Here is a 22,178-nt window from a genome sequence, read left to right as displayed (position 1 = left end):
CCTGCTAGGTAACATCGTCAGTGTGCCTCTGGTGAAGCGTTGGTGTTCTGTCACACTTGTTATTTAAATGCCTTGGTTTACTGGGGTGTTGGGCATTACTTCCAGTTCTGGTTTTCATTGGTTTGTGTATCAGTCTGGTTCAATGTGTTTGTGGATGGAGTTCCGGTTGGAACGCCAGGCTTTCAGGAGTTCCCTGGCATGTCTCTGTTTGGCTTGTGCTATTATGGATGTGTTGTCCCAGTCGAATTGTGTCCTTCTTTGTCCTTGTGTATTGAGACCAGTGAGAACTGGTCGTGTCTCTTGGTGGCTAGTTGGTGTTTGTGTATCCCTATTGTTAGTTTGGCCTATGTAATGTTTCTCAAGCCCTTGCATGGTTTTGTAAATTACGTTAGTTTCATTGGTTGTGGATATGGGATCCTTTACGTTTGTCAGTAGCTGTCGCAGGGTGGTTGTTGGTTTGTGGGCTACCCTGATACCTAGGGCTCTGAGTAATCTTGTGGTCATCTCTGATATGTCCCTGATGTATGGTAGGGTGTCTGGCCATGTTGTGTCTTCTTGTTGTGGTCTGAGGTATTCATTCCTTATAAAAAGTCCATATGGCTGTTTTTATTCTGCTTTGTGCAATTCTGGGCTGCTGCAGTGTGTTGTGGCTCATCTGAATAATGTCCTGAATCAGCTTCATTTATGGGTGTTGGGGTGGTTGCTGGTGTAATTAAGTATCTGGTCCATATGTGTGGTGTTTCTGTATATGCTAGTCTGGAGATCCCCATTGTTGTTACATTTTACCATTATGTATAGGAAGGGTAGTTGGTTATTGTTCTTTCCTCTTCTTTTGCGAATTTTAATCCGGTAAGGATGCTGTTTATGTGTCGGTGAGTTTCTTCTAGTCTTGTGCATTTGATAATTACGAAGGTGTCCTCTACATATCGGATCCAGAGTTTGGGTTGTATAGTGGGGAGCGCTGTTAATTCTAACCTTTGCGTTATCACTTACTCAGTCAGTTCTGATATTAGGGGTCCCATTGGTGTTCTGTTGATTTATTTGAATATACAGCTGTTGGAGGTGAAGTGGGTTATAAGGTACAGTCCTTGTTGATGCTGTTGTTGTCATGAGGTGCCTGCCTTCCTGATTCGTCCAGCAGTGTAGCAATTGTCTCTTTGGCTAGGTTGATGTTTTTGAATGTAAATAGTGCTGTTATGTCAAAGGATATCATTATCTCTTCCTCTTCTATACTGGCATCCTTGATGATGTTGAGGAATTCTTGGGAGGAGTGGATGGAGTGGGTAGTGTTGTCAACTAAGTATTTCAGTTTCCAGTGTTGTTCTTTGGCTAGTCTCTACGTTGATGTGCCTGGTAGAGGGACAGTAGGTCTGCGGGGGAACCCTGGCTTGTGATCCTTAGGGAGTCCACAGAATTCAGGGTGTGTTGGGATCCCTCTGCTTCATTTTTTGGTAGTCTGTCTTGCTGATATTTGGAATTGTGTAATTTCTTCCGGGTTGTTTCGATCTGGTTCTCTTGACTGTGGTGTGGGTTTATATTATCTGTTGGTAGCTTCCTTGATGTATTGGGCTCTGTTAAGGATTACTGTCAAACATGTCCATCCTGGGCCTCCTGCAGTGCCACAACGATGCCACCCGAAGGTTGCAGGAAAAGCAACTCATATTCCGCTTTGATACCATTGGGCTGCAGGGTTCCCATGTGGATTTCACAAGCTTCAAAATCTCCCCTCCCCCTACCGCATCCCAAAACCAGTCCAGCTCGTCCCCGCCTCCCTAACCTGTTCTTCCTCCCACCTCAAGCCGCACCCCCATCTCCTACCTGCTAACCTCATCCCGCCCCCTTGACCTGTCCATCCTCCCTGGCCTGACTTATCCCCACCTACACTCGCCTTTACTGGCTCCATCCCCGCTTCTTCGACCTGTCTGTTTCCTCTCCACCTATCCTCTCCTCTATCCATCTTCTATCCGCCTCCCCCTCTCTCCCTATTTATTTCAGAACCCCCTTCCCCTCCCCCATTTCTAATGAAGGGTCTAGGCCCAAAACGTCAGCCTTTCTGCTCCTCTGATGCTGCTTGGCCTGCTGTGTTCATCCAGCTCTGCACCTTTTGTCACTGTCATGCCTCCTTTGTTTGCCAGTAAGAATACGATGTTTCTGTCTTTCTTGTGTCTTTCCAGGGCTTTCTTCTCTTCTGTGTTGAAAGTGTTCCACTTGCCTATTCTGCTCAGTTTTGGGACTATCATCTGTCTGATGGTCTGTTGTATTTCCTCCGTGAGTCAGTTGCTCTTCAGTGTCAATTCCAGTGCAGCCAGGAGGTCAGTTTTTTTTTGACATCTCTGCAGTTATAATTCAGTCTGTGTACTTGGACAGTTTTCTCGGTGTCTGTAAGTGGTTGGTCTGAGATGTTCTTGATCCATGTTCCTGTGTTGTCTGTGTTGTTGTTGTGGGTGAGTTTGGATTGATTTTCTTGTAGGCCTAATCTTTTCTTTGTTCTGGCCTTTTGTTGTTTTATGATGATGGCTTGTTCCAGTTTGGTCGTCCAGTCTTGGATGGTTGCATTGGAGTATAAAGTTCTTTGGTGTGCAATTTCCTGCTTGTATTTGTGGAGGCGGTTGTGGGCATCATTGATCATAACCCTTATCATTCTGTGGCCGTTCTGTGCAGCTGTTCTTCGTGCTTGTGGATTTGTTGTTCGGTGGTTTATATTTTAAGCTTTGTGGTAGTACCTGTTTTTTGAGGCTCTTGTGCAGGAAGTATAGTTATTTGCCGGTTGCGCACGGAAAGATGGTATTTGTCTCCCATCTTTGGACCAATTTGAGGGTATTGCGCCTGTAGCTGTTTAAAGGTTTCGAGAAGATTTGCAGCTATGGTTATGGATTAGGTTGTAGACTTGCTCGCTGAGCCAATAAGTTTAATTACTGACGTTTTGTCACCCTGCTAGGTAACATCATCAGTGTTTCCTCTGGTGAAGCGTTGGTGTTCTGTCCCGCTTGTTATTTATATGCCTTTGTTTGCTGGGGTGTTTGGCATTACTTCCGGTTCGGTTTTTCACTGATTTGTGTATCGGGTCCAATTCAATGTGTTTGTTGATGGAGTTCCGGTTGGAATGCCAGGCCTCCAGGAATTCCCTGGCATGTCTCTGTTTGTTTGGCTTGTTCTGTTATGGATGTGTTGTCCCAGTCGAATTTGTGTCCTTTGTGTGTATTGAGACATGTAATATACGAAATACCATGCAAGGACTGTGAGAAATATTACATAGGCCAAACTGGAAGAAAACTGACAAGAAAGGATACACAAAGACCAACTAGCCACCAAGAGACACGACCAATTCTCACTGGTCTCAGTACACACGGACAAAGAAGGACACGAATTCGACTGGGACAACACATCCACAATAACACAAGCCAAACAGAGACATGCCAGGGAATTCCTGGAGGCCTGGCATTCCAACCGGAACTCCATCAACAAACACATTGAACTGGACCTGATACACAAATCACTGAAAAACAGAACTGGAAGTAATGCCAAACACCCCAGCAAACCGAAGCATATAAACAACAAGTGGGACAGAACTTCAACGCTTTACCGGAGACGCACTGACAATGTTACCTAGCAGGGTGATGAAACGTCTGCAATCAAACACACCAGCTTGGCAAGCAAGTCTACAACTGCATCCACAACCCGAGCTACAAATCTTCTCAAAAACTTTAAACTAAATTCAGACACACGCTTGCCTCATAATATTTGAAATAAAATAAATGAATTAATGGCACACATAGAGATTAGTGCACATGATCTTTCAGCATTTGAAGAGACATGGTTGCAAGGCAATTAAAGCTATGAGCTAAATATTCAGAGGTATATGACCTTTGATAAGGTAAACAGGAAAGGTAGGGTGGTGGAGGTATCTTTTTTGGTAAGGAACAGAAGGAGTGCAACAGCAAGAAATCATCTTGGATTGAATGATGTAGAACCCTTATGAATAGATTTAAGAAATAACAATGGAAAGGGAGACTGGTGGGAGCTGCTTGTCAGCCTCCTAACGAGTAGCTATATTGTGAAACAGAATAAATCAGGAGATAATGAGGGTGTGTAAAAAGACAGTAGTTTATTCATAGGTGATTTTAATCTTTTTGTAGTTTGGGAAAATTGAATTGGTGGAGACAGCTACGAGGAAGACTTCATAAGAGCATATTTAGGACAGTTTCCTGAAACAATATGTTGTGGATCCAATCAAGGTTCAGGAGATTTTGGATCTGGTAATATCCATTGAGGCAGGTTTGATAGATGGTCTCGGAGTAGATTGTTCAAACAAGTTTGGAAGGATAATCCCAGCAATTGCAGACCAATCTGTTTAACTTCAGTGGTGGGGAAGCTTCTAGAAACAGTTATTTAGGATAGAACTAGTAGTCACTTTGAAAAATGTAGGTTGATTAGGAAGAGTCATCACAGATTTCTAAAGTTAATCATGTTTAACTAACTTATTAGAATTATTTGAATAAATAACAGGCTAACTGAGCGTTAAGTTGTTGATGTTGTATACATGGATTTCCTGAAGCCATTTGATACACAAGCTACTTGTGAGGAAAATTATAGATCATTGTATAAAAGAGACAGGAGCAATATGGATACAAAATAGGCTAAGTGGTAGGAAACAGAGTAAAGGTCAATGGATATTTTTTGTGCGAGAAGAAAGTTTGTTATGCAGTTCCTCAGCAGTTGTTATTGGGACCTATGCTTTTCCTGATAATGTATTAATGATCTGGATTCTGGTGTGCTTGGGACAATTTCAAATTGGAAGAATTGTAAACTGTTAGGAGGACAGTGGAACTGTCAAAGAATTGGGCTGATGGGTGGCAGATAAGGTTCAATGCAAAGAAGAACGTTGAAAGATAATACAAAGTAGGGGCTACAATTCTATATGGTTGTAGGAGCAGAGTGACCTGGGAGTATATGTGTACAGATCGTTGAAGGTGGCAAGACGGGTGGAAAGAGGAGTTAATAAAAAGCAATGTGTCCTCTGCTTTATGAATAGGGACGTACAGGACTAGAGCATGAGGCAGTGTTGAACTTAAGACACTTGTTCGACCTCAACTGGAGTATTGTGCAGAGTTGTGGGCAGCATTTTTCTTGTTGGAGAGAAGAAGGCGGAGGGGAGATTTGGTAGAGGTTATTAAAATCATGAGCTGGCTGAAAAGAATAGATTGAGAGAAGCTATTCCTGCTCGAAAAAGCAACAAGAATGAGAGGGCAGAAATATGTTAAAGAAGCAAAGGTCACATGAGAAAGTTAGGATATGGAATGCATTGCCTAGAAATGTGGTGGAGGCAGGTTGAGTTGAGGCATTTTAGAAAGCACTTGATGATTATTTAGATAGAAATAATGTGCAAGGGTGTAAGGAGAAAACAGAAGATTGGTGCTAGGTAATGATACTTGTTTGAAGATCGGTGCAGACATGATGGCTGAGTGGCTTCCTTTTATGCTAAAATATTCAGTGATTTTGAGATTCTGTGATTGAATGATCCCCTAGGAATCCATTACCACAACATGGTAGAATTTAGCATTCAGTTTGAGAATGAAATGTTTAGGTCACAACAATTGTGCTGAACTTAAATAAGGGGAATTATAAAGGAATGAGACAAAGATGGCAGGGAAGCACATTTTGAAGAAAAAATGGTTGATGAACAGTGGCAGATGTTTAAGAAAATAGTTTGTGACTCACAGTAAAGATATATCCCAGTGAGGAAGAAGGATTCTAGGAAGGAGATAAATAGCTATAGTTAACCAAGGAAGTTAAGAATTCCTTTTGAATGGAAAGAAAAAGCATAGAATGTGGCAAAGATCAGTGGTAAACCAGAGAATTGGAAAAGTTTTAAAGGAAGAACAGAAGATGAGTATAAAAATGTGAGGAGGAAGAAAACAAACTGTGGTTAAACTAGCAACCAGTATTAAAGTAAGAGCTTCTCCAAATATATAAAAAGGAAGAGAGAGATCAAAGTCAGCATTGATCCCTTAGTTGATGAGGCTAGGGAAATAATAATGGGGAACCAGGAAAATGGCAGAGTTGAATAAGTACTTTCCATCACTTTTCATAATAGAAGACGTGAATCACATTGCACAAATACTAATCCAAAAGGCAAAGACGGGGCAGACAAAGTACAATAGCTATTATTAGAGAAACAGTACTAAGGAAACTAATGGGGCTAAAGGCTAATATGTCCCCTGGACCCGATGGGGTTCATCCTAGGAAGTAGCTACAGGGAGTGTGGGTGCATTGGTAGCAATCTTCCAAGAATCCTTAGATTCTGGAATTTTTCAAGTTAGGAAACAACCAGTGTGACACCTTTCACTGTGGTACCTTTAACATGCCCTTCTTTTTCCTCAACCAAGGATTCTCCACCACCGTTATGGTTAACAGGGCCATTAGCTGCGACTGACACTTTGCCTGCACTTCTGCTGTCAGCTCTTCCCCTGCCTTCCAGAGCAACAGCAGAGTTCCCCTTCATTCCAAACCACCTGTCTTCACATTAAAAGAATCATCCCCTGCCATTTTTGCCATCTCCAGCGGGATAGCATCATGAAATACTGCTTCCTCTCCTCACCACTGTCAACATTCCACAGGGACCATTACCTCTGCAAAACCCTGGTCCACTCCTTCATCACCCTTAACACTTCTCAATTTTCTGACATGTTCAATTCCAGAAGGTGTCACATTTACCTATTCATCACCACCTTTCTCACTCTCCTATGCTACAAACACACCTTCCAGGTGAAGCAACATTTTTACTTGTACTTGTTTCAATTGGATCTAGTGTATTCGCTGTTCACAATGTGGATCCTGGGCCTCCTCCAGTGTCACAACGACGCCACCCGAAAACTGGAGGAGCAGCACCTCATATTCCACCTTGGTAGCCTACAACCCAATGGTCTCAATGTGAACTTTACTAGCTTCAAAATCTTCCCACGCCCGGCCTCATCCCGCGACCAACCCTCCCTCTCATCCCCGCCTCCTTGACCTGTACGTCTTCTCTCCCACCTATCCACTCCTCCCACCTCACTGACCAATCCCCACCACTACCTACCTGCACTCACCTATCACCATCCCACCTACCTTCCCCAGCCTGACCACCCCCTCTCTATTTATTTCAGAGCCCCCTTTCCCCTCCCCCATTTCTGAAGAAGGGTCCTGACCCGAAACGTCAACTTTCCTGCTCCTCTGATGCTGCCTCGCCTACTGTGTTCCCCCAGCTGCACACTGTGTTAACTTTTGATGGGTGTCTTGAGAATGAGACTGTGTGTTTCGGGCTGAGACAACTAAGGGCACAGTCAATAAAGGCGATACAATTGAAAGTTGTGATGCTTAGAAGGCAGCATTATGTGACTGCATATTTTTCTGAGGGTTGTGGAGCAAGAGGAAATTACAGAGATAGAATAGTGCAAGGCAAAGGAGGGACTTGAAAACAAGTTTTAGTTGAAGACAAAAGGGTATTGCTTGATTTAGAGCTGATGTAGATCAGCAATCTGAGCAGTGATGTGTAAAACGGGCTTGATGCATGGATCAACATGAGCTGCAGAATTTTGAATAAAATCAGGTTATGAAACATGGAATGTTGGAGGCCACTCTATGAAGGCAGTCAAGAGTATATTGAGGTTTTGAGTGTGCAAAGAAACAACCATATTTGGCACTGGAAAGCCTGGTTAACACTGATTAATCTTATAATAAGTTCAACAATTTGTTTTCTAGGAGCTGTCAAGTTGTGGCTGGAATAAAAAGGAAAAGCACAGTTCATCACCAAATGTCGTAGCCTTCACTAGGAGGTTTAATCATGTGAGTATTAATTGGGACTTCAGTCATGGCATTGAAAGGTGAAGTGTTTGTAAAATAGATTGCATTTGATAACCCAGTAAAAACAAATCGATTGAACTGAAAACTTGGCATGGGGTCTTGTGATTGATTTAAAAATTTATGGTCCGTGTTGGCAGCTCTCTGAGACCCAAATAACTTCTCTTCCCCTAATATGCCAGTCAACTGCACATTTTGATAGCACAAAGATGCTTTATCTGTGAAGTATACTTGATGATCCTTTGATAGTTTATTGTAAATCATTAAACCATATCAGCTAAATAAAAACCTGAAGAACTGCGGATGCTGTAAATCAGGAACAAAAACAGAAGTCACTGGAAAAGCTCAGCAGGTCTGGCAGCATCTGTGAAGAAAATATCAGAGTTAACGTTGTGGGTCCAGTAACCCTTCCTCAGAACTCTTAAGCAGTTAAGCTTCACAGGAGGCTCCACAGCACTGAGGATGTCACCTACTAAGGGGACGAAACGTCTGCTATCAAACCTCCCAACTTGGCGAACACACTAACATCTACAGCTAGACTATTAATCCTGAGACCCAGATAATATTCTGGGCACTCATGTTTGAATCATGCTATGGTAGAATTTGAATTCAATAACAAAATAATCTGGAATTAAGAGTTGAATGATTACCATGAAACCATTGTCAGTTGTTCAAAAAAAAAACCCCACCTGGTTCACTAATTTCCTTTAGAGGATTGAATCTGCCAGCCCAGGTTTACATGCGACTCCAGACCCACAGCAATGTGGCTGACTCTTAACTCTCCTCTGGGCAGTTAGGGATGGTTGGCAACAAATGCTGGCCTAGTCAGCAACAACCACATTCTGTAATTAAGAAAAAAAGTCACTTTCTTGCTCAATCACTTAATCATCTATATTTCTTTGCAGATTCCTTACATCCTTCTTACAGCTTACTTTCCCACAATGTTTTGTATCAACATGCTCGCATATTGTTGCGTACGTATATTGCGCAAGTTATGTTGGGCTGTCATAATTGTGGCCCTTCCTACAGATTTCTGAGGCACTTTGAAAAAGAAGAGGCGAAAAGTACCGTTAGCATGGATTTAAAACAAAATTCACCTCCGGAAAGAGGTGAACAGTGTACAAGAAGCTTGCCACCTGTTCACACTCAAGGAACACTGATAGTAACATGGGAGACAGTGTTTTGAGCTAGGGTTGTAGATGGTGGTGTGGGGAAGAGTGGGGTGTGAAGGCATCTTCAGGATTTCTTTGCTTTAAAGGGGTACAAACAAGGTATTGCTATACTTTTTGTGGTAAAAATTGTGCTACGCAGGCCCTTTCTCAATTTTGAAAAAAGGTATAAAATGGTAGGAAATGTTGGTGCTGTAGGACCATAGTATGAAAATACAGAGAACTGTATTTGATTTAATTTTATTCAATTTAATTGATGCAATCAGAGACATATTGGTCTGTGTTTTAAGATGTGAAGCAATCAGAAGAGACCACTGATAGAAAGTAACCTAGACTTAAAGCACTGGACATAACAGTGACCAAGGAAGCTCAGCAGTTAAGCTTCAGCATGAGAGTTCACAAAATAGCGGCTGAGAGATAAGCATCAATGTAGACTCTAAACTGTCATCAGTGTGGAAAAGCAGGTGACTCGGCTAGTGTAAAGAAGCTGCACACAGGAAGTGTGGCACAAAAGGGCACGTTGAATGAGACTGACAGTATAGATTGGCAAGCATAGTGTTGATATCTTAATAGGTTGATTTAGAACATAGATGAGAGAATTTAAGTTGACTTCGGGCTTTCGGAGGGTAGAATGTGGGAGATCAGCCAGGAATGCATTGGAATTGTAAAATCTACAGCGAGGAATGGCTTGATTGAGTTTTAGTAATGATGAATTGAGATGTGATGGTTAGAGAGGAGGAGCTAAATAATCTCAATAATCATATATATGAAATTGGAAGCTCATCTGTGGAGATAAATGTGACTTGACATTTGTGAGCAGAAAAGCTTACTATTGCCAGGGAGAGGCTTGGAGTTGGTAGCTAGGAAACAGAGTTTGGGTAGTGATCAAAATCAAGGACCTAAATCTTCCTCGTATTTAATTAGAGGAATTTTCTGCTCATCAGTACTTAATGTCAGGTAAGTAATCTGATAATTTTGCAACAATCTCAAGGGAGATTGTGGTGAGGTAGAGCTGAGTAGAACAGTATCCAGAGAATCAGTAACAGTATGAAGAATAACAGTGCTTTTGGTGGATTGTAGTGTTATCATCTGAAATAACCGCACAGAGAACCCCCCCCAACCCCCGACTCTGCATCAGGGAATGTCAGGTTGAACCTAGTGTGGAATCTTCTTCCCATCAGCAACTGGAGCTATGCCTTTAGTTGTGTGAGGGGCGGTCCTACAATTTACAGGGACCTATTGAGTGAAGCTGCAGGCTGTTTCTTTAAGTCTGCCTTCTACGGTTAGACTGCACTTTCCACCAGACTTTTGGGCCATGAATTGTATGGACCTGTCCGAACATGCTGAATGCCATTTGACTTTAGGAAATGCTTGAAATCCCTCCTGGTAAATGATGCCCCATTGTCCGTGATCAATACTTCTGGGAGTCCGTGTAATGCAAACGACGCTTGCGGCTTTTCAGTCGTCAGCTCCAACAACTTTGAACAGGCATCCACAATGACCAGGAACGTTGAGCCCAGGAAAGGACTGACATTGTCAACATGTAACAGAGTCCAAGGTTTACCTTGATATTGCCTTGAATGTGGGTGAGCCGGTGGTAATTTTTGTCCTTGTTGGCAATTTTTGTTCTTGTTGGCACTTTGGGCAGTGCCCCACCAACACAACAATGTCGGCATCCAATCTTGGCCACCAGACAACTTCTTGCCAATATCTCCATTTTGGAAACCCCCCTGATGACTCTGGTGGAGTTCAGTTAGTATCTGGTGGTAATCTTTACTCTGTACAATCGCTCTTCCTCCCCATAATAATGTGCCAACCTCTACAGTGATCTCGTCTCCCAGTCCAGAAAGGTTTCAACCCTGATTGTGACGGCCCTTCTGTTTTCCCCCATTACCTCGAGCTGGTTTAATTCTACCAGGACAGGATCTTTTTGTGTCCACACTTGGATATTGTCAGTGGTGACTGGAACAGTGTCCAGAAAGTTTAAAACCAGAACGGACTCTTCCAGGAGAGGCACCACCACTGGAATATCCTCCTGTGTGAGGTGGCTCAAGGCATCCACATTAGCTACTTGGCCCCCTGGACAGTGTTCTAACTTGAATTCACTGAGAATAAGGGCCCAAAGCTGAATTTGACCAGAAACTATGGTTGGCACCACCTTGTCTTTAAGTAGTCATAGCAGGGGTTTGTGGTCCGTAACTATGACACATTCGTGTCTGTAAAGGTATTTGTGGAACTTTCTCACACCAAAGATGACTGCCGAACCTTCCTTCTATATCTGGGCATATTTGTATTCGGCATCAGCCAATGTCCGGGAAGCGTACGCTGTTGGGCATTCCTCTCCGTTGGGCCACCAGTGATCTAGCACTTTACCAATAACATATCGGAAGGTATTGCATGTCAGCACCATGACCTTGCTTTGGATCATAGTGGGCCAACACTGTAGATGGCGATAGCTGCTTTTTCACTTCACCAAAGCCTACTTCTTGGCTATGTGACCATTTCCAAGGCTGACCCTTTCTCAATAGCAGGTGTAAGGGTGACAAGATGGAGGCTAGGTTACGTATGAACTTTCCATAACAAATCACTAATGCAAAGAAAGACTTAAGCTCCAGTACAGATGTGGGAACCGGGGCACCTTTGATCACTCACTTTAGCTTCCAACGGGTGTGATGTGTTTAAAGTTTGAGAAGATTTGTAGCTCGGGTTGTGGATGAGATTGCAGACTTGCTCGCCGAGCTGGCGTGTTTGATTGCAGACGTTTCGTCACCCTGCAAAGTAACATCGTCAGTGCGTCTCTGGTGAAGCATTGGTGTTCCATCCCACTTGTTAATTATTTAGCTTGGTTTGCTGGGGTGGTTGGTGTTACTTCCGGTTTTGTTCTTCAGTGGTTTGTGTATTGGGTCCGGTTCAGTGTGTTTGTTGATGGAGTTCCAGTTGGAATTCCAGGCCTCCAGGAATTCCCTGGCATGTCTCTGTTTGGTTTGTGCTATTATGGATGTGTTGTCCCAGTTGAATTTGTGACCTTCTTTATCCATGTGTATTGAGACCAGTGAGAGTTGGTTGTGTCTCCTGGTGTGATGTGGTTTAGTTGACTCTGTAACCCAAGTAGGTCACTTGGGGCACCTGGAACACACATTTTTCCCTTCTAAGGCACATATCTGCCTGGGAGAAACATTTAAGCATTATGCCCGAGTGCTCCTTATTGGTCTTCCTGATTAACAGCGTGCCATCAGATAGATGGCAAGCTGGGGTAGCCCATTTAAAATGTTGTCCATCGTCCACTGGAAAAGGGTGCAGGCTCGTGATATTCCAGATGATAACCTTGTATACAGGGGACTCTCTGAATCCCCTGTTTATATCTGTCAACTAGGGTTCCCTGATTGGCCCAGGTTAACAACTCCAATCAAGGATCTCATAGTCAATAAAATCGACCTGATTCCAATCACTACATCTCCTTGTGATATAAAAGCAAAGTAAAGTTGATGTTGGATATCTGAAATAAAAAACAGAAAATGCTGAAAGCATTTATCAAGTCTAGCAGCATCTATGGAGACAAAATCAAAGTTAATGTTCAGGGACATGACCTTTCATCAAGTTGCTTTCAAAATTTCTTTCACATTTACTCTCATTCTATTTTTTTCCCCTTCTTATCAATTTCTCAGTCATCCATTGCTGATTGATAAAGTTCTCCCAATCTTAAGACTTCGTATTTTTTGACAACAATGACAAATGTACTATAAAATCTTGAAGTAATATTTTTTCTCTATGTCCAAAGTCTTTTTAATCAGACTGTCTGAAAGCCCATATTCCCATTTAAAACCTCAGTCACATTCACCCTTTACCTGGCAGAATGAACAGAAGGTCACATGCTCCTTTTTACTCCCTTTTACCTTTATAACATAAACATCCTATAGAACCTTTGGAGTCAAATTCAGTGAATACAGAAATACAGATTTTTGTTCAAGTTGTTTGAATTGCACCCTGTTGTGATGTGTACCTCCAATCCCTAAATTGTGATTTATTTGGAGAACTTTTTTAAAAACTTTTACCTTATTTGCCACAGGTATGTTAAACGAGAAATCCAACAAAAAAGTCACAGCATTTTTTGTAGCTTGCAGCACAAGAACATAGGCGCAGGAGGACGTCATTAAGCCCTTTGAACCTGTTACACCATTCTAATTCATGCCTCATAGTTCAATACCAATTCCCTAAGCTATTTACATACTCTTTAATATTGTTGGTATCGAGAAATCTGTTTTGAATGTGCTCATTGACTGAACTTCCACAGCACTCTGGGTAGAAAATTCCAAAGATATACTGCCATTAGAGTGAAGAAATTCCTCCTCAGTTCAGTCCTAAATAGCTTGTCCCTTAGACAATGTCCCCACAATCCAGCCAGAGGAAACACCTGTTTCCACTTCTATCCTGACTAACCTTTTTAAAATTTGTAAGTTTCAGTGAGATCACAAGAGTTCTTATGGTGGGCAGAAGGTCCTTCGACTTGTCATGTCTAGGTTGTTACTCCAAATGAGCACTTCTCTTAGTGCCACACCCCTGCCTTCTCCCCATAATGCTGAACACTCTTCCTTTTGAGAGAACTGTCTGATTCCCTTCTGGTTGCTTGAGTTGAACCTACCTCCACCTACTTCCAGGCAGTGCATTCAGACATGAATCACTCATTTGCACAGACAGGTTTTATCCCGCATCATGGGGCTTCTTTTGCTAATTACTTTAAATCTGTGCCTTCTTGCTTTTGACACTTTTACACGTGTGAATAACCTCTTCATATCCTTTGTGGACGTATCCCTCCTGATTTTGAATACCTCTGTCAAATCTTAACTCTGCCTCCTTTTCTCTAAGGAAAACAGCCCTAATTTTTTATCTTTATAACTGATGCATCTCATCCCTGAAACTGTTCTTGTTAATCACCTCTTATTCTAAACGCTAGAAAATGCAGGTTCTCTCTTTTCAGAAGACGGCTATACCACCTGAGGAAATAGTCTGGTGAGGTTGCACTTCATATGCTTCATGGAAACTCTACCCTTCCTCGTTAAGGGAACCAAACCTACGCTAAGTATGTCTCACCCGTGTTTAGTACAACCGAATCAAGACATCTTTATTCATATACTTTAATTCCCTTATAGTAAAGGTCAACATACCATTTACCTTCCTAATCATTTGCTGCACCTTCACTGGCTAACTTTCTGTGACTTATGAACAAGGACATCCATGTTCCTTTGGACATTATCATTTCAAAATTACTCACAGTTTTAGAACTACACTGCACCTTCTCCTGCAAAGTTGATAACCTCACGGTTATCCTTAATATATTGTTACGACATGCTGGGGTAGTGCGCTAGAATTCAAGCCTCCTATTCCTGGAGTTGTTGCAAAAGTTAGAGATTTTTAAAAATGAATAGTTCCTCAATTTACGTGATTTTTCAGACCAGGTTGATAGAAAGCAAGAATTGCTATTTATTACAAGTATAGTAAACCTTTTATTAAACAGCACCAATGGGACCAGGAGTGTGCCAGCTGAACAAATATTCCAGATAATCAGAAGGTACGTATAACTGCATTAAAACCTGATCAAACGAAGCTTCAAGACATCAACATTCCTCAACAAATCTATGTAAAAGCATCAACACACCTTCTAAAATCAATGTAAAAACACAGTAAGTAATGGAAACATATTGCAGAGGGTGTACACATCACTTATACTTTATTTGCAGCATAATTATTTGGACATTGTGGTAGATCGCGGTATTTGAGGTATAATTTTTGCTGGTTTATCAAGAGTGCTGGTTGATAAGTTGCCAGTTAAGGCAAAGTTTTCTGTAAGTAGACTGGAGCTACAGGAAAGCCGATATAAACCATCAGCATACAACACTAATTAAAACTCTAAGATAGTGGGATAAGATACTGGTAATTTCTGAAGAAGGGTCCAGACCCGAAGCGTCAGCTTTCCTGCTCCTCTGATGCTGCTTGGCCTGCTGTGTTCATCCAGCTCTACACCTTGTTATCTCATAACTAAAACTCTAATCTCCTTATGAACTACTCCTCACACACATAGATAAAGAGGTTATGGGCAGAGGAGGAAAAATGTGGAAAGACGTTTCAGTCTTTTTTCCCAGGTTTGTTTTGAGATGATCCTTATAAATCTTCTGTCAACCAGCACATTACTTCAGCTATCTTTCTCTGGATACTTTGACTGGTTGGTAAGAGACATAAGGTTGTCGGTTTACTTCTTAAAAAAATCTCTGACTTATCAGTTAAAAGTCACAGCTTACAACAACTGTTGCAGGAAAGAAAAATTGGTTTTCTTCAGATTTATAGCTAGTTTTTGCAACAGAGAACAGAGAGGCCTCTCTTGAGCTGGGGAAAAACTCAGCACTTCCCCCTCTCTCTCTAACTTTTCTCCAGCTTCAAGCTGTTAAGTTACCTGACAACCAGTCATACAGCTTTTGGCAAGCAAAAAGGTCATTGATAACTGGTCACTAATCCATAAACCAGAAACTTGTTGTTGCCAGCAAAAGCTGCATCTGTACACCCCCTCAGTTCCAAATTGTCTGCAACTCAAACTCCAGTTACTGCTTGTGCAGCCAGTTGTTTACATGATGCCTGCAGTGCGTGTCAGGTTATCTCCTTTCAAAACGTATAGTCACCCTTTCTAATACTTCTTTTAAAAACAGTTCTTTCTCATTTCAGTCCAAGTTTTTTAAAAAAAAATACCAACTCATTCAGTCCAAATCTCTTTGAAGCCTCTGCATCATCGTCACAACATACATTTTCATCTAGTTTTGTGTCATCTGTGAATTTGGAAATATTCCATTTGGTCCCATGTCCAAATCATTGGTATAGATTGTTAACATCTGGACGTTTTGCATTGTAACTCATGGAGTACCAAAAGGATCAATCTGCCAATATAAAAATGACTCCTTTATTCCTATTCTGTTTTATGTCTGTTAAACAGTTGTTAATTCATGTCAGTATATTACCCCTTAGTCCATGTGCTGTAATTTTGTTTTGTAACCGCCTGTATGGGATGATAGGAGTATCCAAATACATTACAACCAATCGTTCTCCCTTATCTACTCTGCTAGTAACAACTGCAAAAAAAAGTCAATAGGTTTGTCGAAAATGATTTCCCTTGAATAAATCCATAATGACTTTGCATAATCCTACCATTTTTTAAGTGCCCTGTTATCACATCATTAAGTATAGGTTCCAGCATTTTGCATGATTGATGTTAAACTGACATGTATCCAGTTGCCCATTTACTTTCTCCCTTCTTTCTTAAATAGTGGGGATACATTTGCAAATTTTCAATGTGCGTGACCAAATTGCTTGCTGACAGTTGCTGGTTGAGATCGTATATATTAAGGAATCTTGATGAAGGTAATGGAGAGTGTTTCCTATAGAACAGATTTCTGATGTTTTAAAATAAAATGAATAACACCAGGTCATCTCCTGTTCTCTTGGTTGAAGAATGCTGCAGATAGGGAATCTTAAAAAGAAGTTAAAATTCAAGGAAAAGGGGGTTGCGAACTCTCATTCAGGTGTTTCCAAACTTAAGTTTAACATATCTCAAATGCATCAGGTTAGATCTGGAAAAGTTATCAAATGCATTGACGAAAGTAAATGACAATGTGGTCACCAGAATGGTTGGAACATTAAGATCTTTTTTATATCTTGCAGGTTCTGCTGACTGTTGAAATGACCATTATATGTAAATCATGTGTACTTCTGGGGCAGTTTACTCCAAAATCCCAATTGAGCATCAAGTTTCCTTTGGTGTTAAGAGAGCAGAAATGTTTTCTGCTGCTTAACATCTGTACAAATAATCTATTACACTACAGTGTTTAATGTCACAGGAATTTGTCTAGGCAATGCAAGTTCAGATATAAAATCTGAGTTGCTCTCCCTTGACTCCAGGTTTCTTCTGAAAGAAACATTTTGGAAACTTTATCCGTTGAATGTGACTTTGAGAAGTTGACTTGAGGTTAGCAATATAATGCTATCATGTAATTGGTGGCAATCTTCCTATTTTAACAAAAGAGTACAGCATGAAATTCAGAGCAGGAAAGAGGAAATGAAAAAAATAAGGTTCAAATTATAGTAGAAGTTAATCAAGATTGTGAACAATTTTCTCCGCGATCCAAAGAAGATAATTTCAATTTTGTAATCAATTGGTACAGAGGTAGCTTACCTATGCTTTAATGTCATACTTGTAATTGGAGATACTTTCACAGTATTGTAACTATCATAGAAATATGAAACAAAGAAGGAGGCTATTCAACCTGACATCTTTGTGCCAGTTGTTTAGTAGAGTTATCCAATTAATTGAGCAAAGGATAAAGTTGAGAATGCTGACGGTGTAGAAAGTTGCCGTTTCGCTTGCGGGCTCTGCCAAAGCTGATGCTATTCCACTGCTTTTTCGTTGTAGTCTTGCAAAATTATCCTTGTTATTTAACAATCCACGTTTCTTTTGAGTGATTGAATCTATCTCCACCACATTCTCAGCCATTACATTTCTGATCCTCAACTCTCACTGCATTTTGTCATGTCATCCTCTGGTTTCTTGATCCTTCCATCCATGGCATCAATTTCTCCTGTCTTCTATGTCCAGAACCATTGTGATTCTGAATATCTCTATTAAATCTCCTTTAAGCCTTTTTCCTCAGAGCGTCCATCACTGTAATTAACATTCCCTATCCCTGGAACCATTCCTGTGCACCTTTGCTGCACTGCTTCTCATATTTTCACCTTTTCCTTAAAGAGTAGTGCCCAGTGCTGGATATTGTAGAGTCAGAGTCATATGGCACAAAAACAGACCATTTGTCCAACCAGTCCATGCTGACCATAATCCCAAACTAAACTAGTCCCACCTGTCTGCACTTGGCCCATATCCTTCCAAAAATTTCTTATTCATGTACCTATCCAAATGTCTTTTAAATGCTGCAGCTGTGTACCCACATCCACCACTTCCTCTAAAAGTTCATTCTGTACATAAATCACGCTCTGTGTGGGGGAAAAAAATGCCCCTCATGTCATTATTAATTCTCTCTCCTTTTACCTTAAAAATGTATTCCCTGGCCTTGAAATCCCCCACCCTAGGAAAAAGACACCAGTCATACCCCTCATGATTTTGTAAACCTCTGTAAGGTCACCCCTCAACCTCCTACACTCCAATGAAAAAGTTCCAGCCTATCCAGCTTCTCCTTGTAACTGAAACCCTCCATTCCTGGCAACATCCTGGTAAATCTCTTCTGAGCCTTCTCCAGTTTAATAATATCCTTCCTATAGCAGGCTGACCAGAACTGAACAGATTACTCCAAAAGAGGCCTCACCATCGACCTGTACAATCTCAACATGACGTCCCAACTCCTATACTCAAAGGTATGAGCAATGAAGGCAAGCGTGCTAAACTCCTTCTTAACCACCCTGCCCATATGTGATGCAAACTTCAAAGAATTATGTATCAGAACCCCTAGGTCTCTGTTCTACAACACTACCTAAGGCCCTACTTTTAATATTGTTTTGCCAAAATGCAATATATCGCATTTATCTGAATTAAACCCCATCTGTCACTCTTCAGCCCATTGACTCAATCGATCAAGATCTCTTTGTAATCTTAGAAAACCTTCTTCACTGTCCACTATACCACCATTTTTGGTGTCACCTGCAAACTCACTAATCATACCTTCTATATTCTCATCCAAATCATTTATATAAATGTCAAACAAAAGTGGACCCAGCGTCGATCCTTGTGGAACACCGCTGGTAAAAGGCCTCGAGTCTGAAAAACAACCTTCCACCATCACACTGTCTCCTGCCATTATGCCAGTTATGTATCCAGTTGGCGAGCTCACCCTGAATCCCATGTGATCTAACTGTATTAATTTGTGTACCACTTGTAAACTTGTCAAAGACTTTACTGAAGTCCAATAAACAATGTCTACCATTCTGCCCTCATCAGCCCTCTGTTATTTCCCCTCAAAACTCAGTCAAATTTGAGAGACACTACTTCCCTTGCACAAAACCATGCTAACTATCCCTAATCATTCCAAACCTCTCCAAATGCATATAAATCCTATCTTTCAGAATCACCACCAACATCAGATTCCTAGATCTGTAGTTCCCAGGCTTCTCCTTACATCCCTTCTTAAATAAAGTGTAGTGATTGGAATGAGCGTCAGGTGGATCTCATTGGCTATGAGATCCTTGATTAGGGTTGTTAACCTGGGCCAATCAGGGATCCCTGTCTAACAGAAACAGGAGATTCAGAGAGTCTCCTGATTCTAGGGACTGGCTCTGAGCTGGCTGATCAGAGCCCATGTACTCTGCACATTTGAATAAAGGGTGACTCGATGATGGGAAACCAGCCTCTGTGCAGTTATTTCACCCAAGGCCACATATTAGCCACTTGCAAGTCATCCGACACCTCACCCGTAGTTATAGATGATACACATATTTTTGCAAGGGGCCCTGCAATTTCCTCCCTAAGTTTCCACAATTTCCTGGGATACACTAGATCAGGTTCTGGAGATTTATCCACCTTTTTATTTTCTGAGACGTCTAGCATTACTTTTTATGTAATGTGAGCTGTTTTCAAAGCATCAATATTTATTTTGCCGAGTTCTCTAGCCTCCATCTCTTTCTCTATAGTAAAAACAGTCATGAAATATTCATTCAATATCTCTCCCATCTTCTGAGGTTCAATACACAGATGATCCCTTTGATCTTTAAGGGTCTCTAGTCTCTCTCCAGTTGCTTTCTTGGACTTAATGTACTTGTAGAATCTCTTTGGATTATCTTTAACCTTATTTGCCAAGGCTACCTCGTATTCCCCCTTTGCCTTCCCGATCTCCTCCTTAAGAATGCCCCATACCCTTTATACTGTTCAAGAGATTCATTTGAATCCAGTTGTCTGTATCTAATATATGTTTTTTTTATTCTTGACTAGAACCTCAATAACTTTATTCATCCATTGTTCTCTAATCCTACCAGCCTTACCTTTTATTGTAACAGGAATGCAATGACTCTGAACTGTATTATCACACTTTTGAAAGCCTCCAACTTATCAGATGTCCCTTTACCTGCGAACAGTCTACCTCAATTGACTTTTAAAAATTCTTGTCTCATACTCGTGACCTAGCTGACATCAGAATGTCACCTTATACAGGCTTATCGTAAGTTAATTCTATACACTGTCCTGATTTATAAAGCCCAGGGATTGCATGTGCTTTTTTAATTGTTATCTCTCCTTGTCCTGCTGCTTTCAGTAACTTATGGACATGATACTCACGTATCATGTTAGTTCATTATTAATTTACACAGCTAAAATAATAGAAAGTTACACTGTCCAATCTTGAAGACAAATTAAAAAATGTTACCAGCTACTGGAGACTGAAAGAAGTGAGAAAAAGGGCACGTTCTTTCACCCTCATGCACCAAATTATCATGTGAATGAAATTCTCATTTTGCACTCAGTCTGTGTCAAACTTGGGTATTAATGCGGTTTGCAAATCTGTCCTGCTTCTATAGAACATTCGTGATTCACTTCTAAATTGCAGTGCTATCTGAACTTCATGCTGGAAATAATTAACACCTATTCCAGGTAAGCTCCTCACAGTTCGCAATCCCTCCAAGTTTAATGGAATCTGCAAATTTTGTACTTGTGCTGTACGCATCAAGAAGAATTACAGCCCTTACACCAACACTGTCAGAAACCAGTTACAAATCCTTCAATCCAAAAAACAATAGTTCACCACTACTGTCACCTTCCCGTCACTCAACCAGTTTCAGATCCATGTTGCAACAGTCCCTTTTATTCTATGAGTATTAACTTTAGTAATAATGCTGTTGTGTAGCACTTTATCAAAAGGCATTTGATAATCCTTTACATCATATAAACCACATTCCTTCTGCTACCCTCAGTTACTTCATCAAATAACTGAGGAAGTTAGTTAACTATGATCTTAGTAAATCCTTAAGAGATGAACATTGGCTTTTTTTTAAAATTTAAGATACATTTGCTCATAATTATTCATCTTGTCCTTAAACATTGCTTCTAAGAGTTTCCACACATTGAGGTTAAGTTGATTGGCCCATATTTGCTGAGCTTCTCATTTTTTTTGCAAAATAGGGTTATGTACAATTCTCTGAGTTATCTGGCAGTGCCCTGAATATGATCAGGATTGTAAAATCATGCCGAGTGCCTCTCTAGTTTCTGCTGATTTCTCTCAGTATGCTTGGGTGGCTCTATGGTTTTGGTGCTTTATGAATTTTAAGTAGAGAAAGTCTGTCTAATACTTTCTAAATCTATCAACTGTTGCAACTACCTCCTTTTCCACAGTGACTTGGGCAGCATCTTCTTCCCTGGTAAAGGCAAAAGCAAAATTTTGTACATCAGCCATGTCCCCACCTGCATTTGTAAATTTCCTTTTACATCAACATAGGCAGAAAAGCATCATGACTAAATATATTTCCACCAACACCCCCAACAACCTTGTGACCAGTACTGTACATGGTACTTTATAACTGAAACATAATCTCTGTAAATATGTATTCAATAAATGATCAGCTCAGTCATAGTCATAGAGATCCACAGCATAGGAAAAAAAAAGTCTCTTCAATGGACTGCATACATGCAAGTCATAAACAAGCACTTAACTATTCTAATCCCAATTTCTAACACTTGGCCCATAGTCTTGTGCACCTGGACATCACAAGTGCACATCTAAATACTGCTTAAACGTTAGGAGGCTTTCTGCCTCTACCACCCTTACAGGCAGTAAGTTCCAGATTCCCACCACTGTCTGGGTGAAGAAGTTTTTCCTCAAATGCACAACAATGTCCCTTTGATCCTCGGTACTTCCTGGGTCGTAACATTCATCATGTATTCCCTTGCCTTTTTTGTCCTGCCCAAGTGCATCTCCTCACGTTTACCCAGATTGAGTTTCCTTTGCCACCATTAGCTAATTTGACCAGGCTATCTATATCCTCCTCACTATTTACCACCCCAACAATTTTTGTATCATCTGCGAACTGACTGATAAGCCCTTGTACATTCAAGCCTAAATCATTTATATAACCTAGAAACTGCAAGAGCCCCCACACTGACCCCTTGGGACCTCACTGGACATAGTCTTCCAGTCAGAAAAA

General features: G+C 41.0%; 1 protein-coding gene across 1 annotated transcript in view; it reads left to right on the top strand.

Annotated features, from left to right (window-relative positions):
- The window catches only part of LOC109932195 (ras-specific guanine nucleotide-releasing factor RalGPS1-like), a 131,549-nt gene that overhangs the window by 93,677 nt on the left and 15,694 nt on the right, over window positions 1–22,178 (top strand). Inside the window, exon 6 of the mRNA XM_048602017.1 lies at window positions 7,741–7,824. Within this exon, the coding sequence (XP_048457974.1) occupies window positions 7,741–7,824 (84 nt within the window). The remainder of the gene's footprint in view (window positions 1–7,740; window positions 7,825–22,178) is intronic.

This window comes from Rhincodon typus, chromosome 10, assembly GCF_021869965.1.
Source record: "Rhincodon typus isolate 14 chromosome 10, sRhiTyp1.1, whole genome shotgun sequence".
NCBI classification, from domain to species: Eukaryota; Metazoa; Chordata; class Chondrichthyes; order Orectolobiformes; family Rhincodontidae; genus Rhincodon; species Rhincodon typus.
Note: the sequence above shows the minus strand (reverse complement) of the source record. Positions and strands in the feature narration are given on the sequence as shown.